Source organism: Papaver somniferum, chromosome 11, assembly GCF_003573695.1.
Source record: "Papaver somniferum cultivar HN1 chromosome 11, ASM357369v1, whole genome shotgun sequence".
Lineage (NCBI taxonomy): Eukaryota > Viridiplantae > Streptophyta > Magnoliopsida > Ranunculales > Papaveraceae > Papaver > Papaver somniferum.
The window spans coordinates 25,222,299-25,230,323 of record NC_039368.1 but is presented as its reverse complement, the minus strand read 5'-3'; the positions used below and the strand labels follow the sequence as shown (position 1 = coordinate 25,230,323).

At 37.8% G+C, this 8,025-nt stretch overlaps 1 protein-coding gene across 1 annotated transcript; it reads right to left on the bottom strand.

Annotated features, from left to right (window-relative positions):
• Window positions 1-2,203: 2,203 nt before the first annotated feature.
• LOC113321635 (protein WVD2-like 4) lies at window positions 2,204-7,254 on the bottom strand. The gene is made up of 9 exons (XM_026569536.1): window positions 6,976-7,254; window positions 6,336-6,599; window positions 5,875-6,237; window positions 5,559-5,641; window positions 5,332-5,409; window positions 5,154-5,235; window positions 5,001-5,072; window positions 4,792-4,899; window positions 2,204-3,125 (listed from the first exon to the last, which is right to left on the bottom strand). Exons 2-9 carry the CDS (start codon window positions 6,561-6,563, stop codon window positions 2,634-2,636), a joined length of 1,506 nt encoding a protein of 501 aa, XP_026425321.1. The 5' UTR covers window positions 6,564-6,599; window positions 6,976-7,254; the 3' UTR covers window positions 2,204-2,633.
• Between the last annotated feature and the right edge of the window lie 771 nt (window positions 7,255-8,025).

Genomic DNA, 8,025 nt, shown 5'->3' with positions numbered 1-8,025 from the left:
GAGGGAGGTGTATATATGAAGTCAGATTGTTGCAGTTCATTGTTGCAGTTTTTGTTACAAGCTTCTTCAACAGTTTCTTCTTCATTTCTTGTTTTCTTTGATTGTTATTCAAACTGTTACTCTATGTGTGGTAATAATAGTTTGAGGGGGTGTATTAGACAGTGTAAGTGAGTATGTGTCAAGTCAACTAATGTTGACTTGACTTGTGTTTGTGTGGAACACTTGTGTGCCTAACAACTCTATTGATTTCTCCAAATGCATGTTAAAGATTGAACAGTTCCATTCATCAAAGGATACTTCTGTAAAAGAACTCCCATGAAACTAAGTATAAATAACAGAGTAACACAGATTCAACCTATCGATAGTAAAATTTAAATAGTCTCTTGAACTACAAAATAATTGTATTTCCTTATCCTTGGTATATATATAAATAATATGTGATAAGTTTATAACACAGCTGGGGCCTCAAATGTGAGACTGGGGTACCTTAGAGCAACCACAATCATAAACGGGACTAAAGACCAAACGCCATACCAAAAGCTAAATTTATTTGGCATTTTCAGAGGTCAAGCGTAGTGGTGAAAGACTAAAATTTAGTCAGGCGAACAAAATAACAACGTATGAAATGGAACGGATATACAATGAGCGTCCAATGGTCAGGCGTTGGTATTGTGGGCGTATGTATGGGACGAATGTATTTTGAACGCCTGGTGTTGGGCGTGAGTATTACTATCGCCTGGCAACAGACGGAAATGAAAGACTACGCCCAATCAGCAGACGGAAATGAAATACTACGCCCGATCAGCAGGCGGACTTATAGCAAACGTCTTGTTGGGGGAGTAATTATTGTATATGTTGGGCGGTGATAGTATATGCGCTTGATGTGAGGCGCTAATAATACTCTCGCCCCAATCAGGCGCTGATAATACTCTCGCCTCAATCAAGCGCCCTTTATATCACCGCCCCATCTCAAGCGCCCTTTTAATAAACGCCCCACTGTCAAGCGGCCCTTATACTTACGCTTAAACCATACGCTCATTATATCTTCGTCCCACTATACTTGGGTTTGGTCTGGGTTGACGACTAGTTTTAGTCTCAAACCCTAAAAATCCAGACCAAATATGCTTATAGTCTGTTCCACTACGCTTCCAATCCTGACCAAATTTGGGTATAGTCCCTAATTATGATCGTGATTGTGGATGCTCTTAGAGATCCAGATTTGATAATGAAGGAAAAGAATGTGCGGCATTAATGTGCGGCATTATATAAAGTTTACTTGGAATGGTAAGAGAGATATACGTGTAGTCAGATTAATAATCCAGAGACATTAGATTCATTACAGACATAATGAATAAATGATGCTATATATGCCCATCTTAGCCATAATTTCAGCAACAACCCATCAGCTACACGCATTGTCAGCACAACTCTGTTGCAAGACGTGAGCTTTAAGGTACTGAACAGCCGAGGATATTGCTAGGCGCAAGATTTATGGTAACTTGGCATCTTGAAGTACGAAAATCCCTATCACGTCTTTAAAAACATTAAAAATCCTCCATAAAGTTCCACTTTGTTTTCATATACTCGTATGCTTAGATTTACTGCAAGGATGACAGCGACTTGGAACCAACTTCTTAATTGTTTTGGCTTGACAAGTTGATACTACAATCCAAGATCGAGCCACTCATTTGCTATGAGAGTTCAGCAATACACTCTTCCCAATTGACTATTCATATATAGTCCTCAATAATTAAGCCACCCTCTACAGTGTGGATGGACATCAATCATGCTCGTCCTTCTCTTAACGCAGTGGTGAAAAATTGTTCCTAGGATCACTGGTTGATCACCTTATCGTCTCTGCGAGACCACCTTATCTTTGGACTAGTTTCTTATACCCCAGAAGGGGAGTGCAAACAGATTAGATTGTAAGAACAAGTCACATGGAACTTATGGAAAAAGCTAGGTTAAACTTTCAAGCCATCCTTTAGATAAAAAGAATGTTAGTTGCATCTACAAGCTTTATGGACCAAGGGATGGTTGATGCCACTGAAAAATAAACATTATTAATACCTAGTAAAATATATCACAGTAATGTTTCTGCCGATTCCTATAATTTATAAGGATTTATAATTTCTTATATTAGGATTAAACTAAAAAAGAAGCCTTTGAAATGAATAAAATGAATGAAGAAACAATGAACACGTACCACAAAAGATGACTCCAATCGCATAGGAAAAATAAAGAGTACACATTCCCTAACGAGCACAATGAACAATTTACAGCAGGACATCACTTGACAAACTCTAGATTAACATTTTGATTTTTCTGAAAGAACTGTCTAAATCTCCTTGGGATATATAAAAAAGAGAAAAAAAAAAGAAGAAAGAAATGTAAACCAAGGTTTTGTGAAGATACTGGTGAGTAGTGACTCTCCTTACAAACATAGGCATGATACTTATATTTACCTCACATTGAACTAAAATTTGATGTGTCAAGAAGAAGCACCAACAACATATAAACCCACAAACCCTTGCTATTCACAGAGCCTTGGAGCTTAAAAACCTGCACAAAATGTAACACAGCAGAGCCATGGAGAGTACAAGTCTCACCACCTTTAACAAGTAATCTCAGGATCAAGCAAGTTCAGGATGACCCCCTTCTCCAACGACAGGATGTTCTGAAATAGATTCGCTTTCCTGGGAAGGGTTCTCCGAGGAGTTGCATTTGTTCTCCTCGATACTAGATTTGACTTCAATGCAAGGGTCCTCCACAGTGTTTGCTGTGTTCCCTTCGACCTCTCCTGCTACACCGCTACACACGACCTTTTGGTTATCAACATTTGGGTCTCCTGATTTAGGCTTTGTAGTTGGAAGCTTTTCTTCAGTTTTGGTGGTTATTGACTTCTTCGATGGAAGCTTGGAGAGGGATGACCTCCTAACTGGTGTCTTAGAAGAAACTGAGTCTCCATTGGTGTCCACAGACTGTCTTTTGGAAGATTTGCTGAGGTCCAGGCTGTTCCTTTTGGGGCTCTGAGAAGATCCACCTCCTTCTGAAGAGTTATTATCTACTGCACCAGAAGTCTTGTTCCTTCCGAGTTTTGGTGATTTTGGCCGTGTTGTTGGAATCTAAAACAAAGAAAATGACAAAAAGATTCCTCGTTTAATGAAATATATTACCAAACTAATGTAGATAACTTGAAAACACAAGCTTCCACAGACCCAACCCCCACCATTAAAATGGTGACCTCTTTACAGTATTTCTACTATAAAGTTGTAACTTAAGCTCTTACATGGTAGTTTTTTATGCTCACCACAGAATAAGATCTGAGACGGCCCTAACCTTAGGTAACAGTGACATCAAGAAACGTAAAATAATTACAAAAGATGTCCATATACATGTAGTGGTAGCATGTTGGATGAAAACGTACTGTCTTCGAGGTTTATTGTTATATGTTAAGATTGCACAGGACGAGCAACAACCTTGTAGACACTAATTTTCTAATGTTGCAGTATATTTCAAGAATAAATATCAGCATAAACATTTTACTTACAAAACTATGCTTCTTGTTTGTTTACTAAAGTAACGAAATCAACAGTGAAAACTATCAGACTTCGGTGATATGCCACTGGCACGATTCAGATGTTAAAATAATACTAGACCGAACTACAAGCCAAAGTCGGACCACAGAGCTCATTCTGTGGATGGAAAGAAAACAAAAGAAGAAAACACGACAAACTAAGCGAATTTGAATGCAAGTGAATAGCTGTTAAGAATCAATTACTCTTTCCAAAACACTAATAATGTTGAGACGAGAGGGAAAATGCATAGGTGGTGGGTCTAACAAGAAATCAGTGCACATTCAACAAGAAACGATCAGAAACAAATAAGAGGTTTAAGCTCACTTATGAAAAATGCAAACACAAATTGTAATTGGAAGAATTTGAAAGAAGTGAAGAAAACCCCAGGCAAGGAGACCAAACTCAACTGCTTATGATTTACAAAATCCTGATGTCTTCACTAAAAGCAATTCTACCAACTTCCTACCACTAGGGGCTATGGTTCACCATTAGATTGATAGAAAAGTAATCGCTCCTAACATCTTCACTAAAAGAATTACCACTCTAGTTAACCATTAAACCATGCAGGCAATTAAGAATTGTCACATGGATACTCTCTCAATACAATAAAAGCAAAGCTACATAATGGAAGATAAAACACTAGCATCTTCTAATGAGATTGCAGTGAAACACCCATCAAGCAGAAACAGAAGTCTGTCACCTAATTGTTTTTAAGCCGTAACCAGTAAATATGCATCCAATAATGCATGTTTTAGTAGGTTATGACAGCAACCAAACTCTTGTAACTTTCGAAAGTAGTGAATTTTAAACGATAGATACGAAGCATTTTAGGTAATTTGCTCAAAAAGCCTTTTCTAGAATAACAACCTACACCTTATGTTTGCTACATGCAAATGGCTTCTCCACCTCCAGTTTGTTAACATAGATGCATATAGTAATTTAAATAGTTTGAAGTTGCACACATCAAAGAAACACGGATCACAGGAAATAGTCGTGAGTAACCAATCAACCAACCACGCAAATTTATATAAGTATCTGAACATTACCAGTAAGAGAGATGAATATTGATGATATGAGATCACCAAGACCAACTACACAAAGCTACAAAGAAAAAACCTATAACACAGAACGAGTAGAGTATAGGAATTGCATAGCTCAGGTGCACAATCCTTGAAACGAAAAGGTGATATAAAATCATAGTTAATCAACTTACCTTCTTTAGTTCAATTGGAGGAATGGGTTCTTTGTAGAAAGTTGGCATTGGCGTAGCTTTGAATGCCAAGCTCTTCCTGAGTTGTTTGATTTCTTTCTCCTGGCTCTCCTGTACATGAAAACCAGAAGTGACTAATTGCTTGATAGCCTCTAAAACAGACAAATATATGGACAAAAGATTTTAGATTTAACCTTGGTCTCATTTTTTACCTTTGATTTCGCCTGCATATCAGTTTTTTCCATTTCCTTGGCGTGGATCTTCTCTTCTAGCTTAGAATAAAACTAAGAAGAGAAACCAATCAATTGTACTGAGCAGTTAATCTAAAATCCTCAGTTAAAGAGAAAAGGGTAAGGAGATCCCACCTCTCTTCGTTTTTCAGCACGCTCACCCAGTCTGAAAGCAAATCCAGAACCATCTCTTTGCGACCCGCAAGGAGTGGTGCTTCTGGTAAAACATAAACTATCAACCTTAATACTATTTCGATAAAAATAAGAAACTAAGATATAGCACAATACTGACAGAATGGACGAAGATGATTACGATGTAATGGAGTGTGTATCTTCGTCATCTTTTGCAAGCTGTGACTTCCCCACTTGCTTTGAATCTTGATCATCTGATCTGCGAACAGATTGACCAATTTAGCTACTGAAAACAAATTCATAATGTGTGCTATACAATTTGACCATGAAGCAACATCAACTATGCTAATGTTATCCCTCCATGACAACCAATCAAATTAGCCAATTTATATAAGGTAGAGGACTTACTGGGTGACTTCTAATGATGGCTTCTCTTCTAATGATGGCTTCTTGTCATTGACAGTTGCACTCCCAGGGGCCGCTTTTGTGGACTGATTTCAAATAAAATATGAAGTAAGAGAGTAAAAAGACAAAGGAATTGGTTCCCAACTCTCCTTTGAACAAAGTAATGCATACTAAATACACCAGATACAAAGGAAAAAAAAACACCATTAAAATAAAATATGAACTAAGAGAGTAAAAAGACAAGGGAATTGGTTCCTAACTCTCCTTTGAACAAAGTAATGCATACTGAATACACCAAATACAAAGGGAAAAAAAGTACCACAGATCCTTGAGCATTAGGCACGGCTGCCAACGTAGCTCTCCTAGCAGTGGGCTTTGCATTCACAGAACTGGCTCCAGTGGAGACCCTCCTGATTGGACGACTAAGGCGAGCAGCAACTGTCTCTTTGGATGCCTCATCCTCAGCTTCCCCGTTTGTTCGAGAATGCCGAGCATTTGTTTTAGCTGGCTTACTATCAAGGCTCTTCTTCAAACCATTGCCGGAACCCCCCCTTGATGGGAAAGAAAGACTCTGAGAAAGGCTCTTTTGGGTCTTAGAAACTGCTGTTGAACCTTTCTTATTAGGTTGAACCTTGGTTGTTTTAATGTTCTTTAGTCCATGACCATCCCCAACAGCAGGTTTCTGCAAACAAATGTACAGGATTTTGTAACCAAGTCCTAATAAGCAGCCCAACTAAAACAATCATAAAAAAATGTAGTAATCTATAGAAATGCTTGTACCTCAGAAGAATTTGAACTTATGGGAATAGTCGTAGAAGCTTCAATTGCTACTTCAGTAGTATTCCGTTCTTCTGCATTCAACATATCTTCAGAAACAACATTTACATCCAAAACATCAACAACTTTGTTGTTCTCTTTGTCCATATTCAAAGCTAATCCATCAACCGAAGTAGTGATTTCCACAAGACCACCTTGGTTTTCCAACGCCATCCCACTTTCAGGATTCATCCTGCAACTAGATGTCGAATTCGAATAGACAAAGTTCTGCACAAATAAAACAACCAAAAATGAGTATCAGAAACTCAACATCTATCTTCAACAAAAACTCATATCTCTCTAGAATCCTCACAAATATTCTTTCAAGTTTCATCAAACAACAATAGCAAAAACGATCTAAAAATAAGGCATAGTTCCACCAAAATAACCAAATCAAATCAAAACAAGAAAACTATCTAGAAACACATAGATCAACTAGATTTTTTCCCTATTCCCACCGACTACAACAGTAAAATCAAATAAAACTGAGAGCCAACAACACTTCCAGATTTCAACATCAAATGTAATAAATCAAAGAAAATGAAAACCCCAAACAGATCAAGACCAATTGGAATAGTAGAAGAATTATCAATATTTATATTACCTATAAAAAGACAGGAAAAGGAGATATAATTTATGGGACAAATATGCTTCGATGGTTGGAACAACGATCAAGAAATGCAGCGATTTCCATAAAGCAGACAACAAATGAAGTTCAGTAGAGAAGTTGGTGAATCGAAATCGAGAAAGATGATTAAATCAGAAACCCTAGTTTATGGTACTTGAGTAGAGTGAGTTGTTCGTTCTGGTTCTGAAGAGGAATACAAAGAAAAATTTAAGAAAAGAACCTCGTTTGCCCAAAAGACAGTAAAACAAAAGTGACGACAAAGCTTTTCAAACGAGTGGATAAATAGTTTATATTATTTACGGAAACTGCCCCCATTTGCTTATGTACGATAATGCCCCATTAGTTTAGGAAATAATTGAGTAAATCCCATCTGTAGCCAATCAGGCAATCACCAACAACTAGCTGGAGATTACGGGGTGGGACTTCGTGGGTGGGACTAGGGTTAGGCCAACCCGCCCAATGCTCGCCTAATGTGGGCAAATATCGACATAAAATTTACTTTACTTGGGCTAAATTTGACAAGCATGGCCAAACATAATCTGTAAACTCCATGCAGATGCTTTACGGTAAACCCAAAAACAAAACGTGAATTTGTGCGTTTTAGTTTTTTCATATTTTATGATTAAAAGGTTTGGTTTTTCAAAGTGACTAGCTGTTGGATTGGATGCATCAAATCATACATTTTAATGTAGATAAACAGCGACACCGCAGTTTCACTATTATTGACGCATGACAACAACAAGAGTCAAGTTTCCAGTCATTCTTGCCTTGTGATTTTGGGTAATCGGTGCATATGGACATTTTAAAATGGATCGACGTGCGGTCAACTTAATAAACAATAAGAATAAAAAGGGGTATTTTCGTCCAGCAAGATAACAACAAAGTTCCCCAGTTTTGGTCATTGTGGACGTTGAAAGCTGAGGGAAATAAGGAAGGTGGGGTGGCTCAGGTCATGGACAGTATTCCGATATCTACTATGCTGATGTGGCAAGACAAAGGGCGATGTAATTCTCAGCCACGATCAAA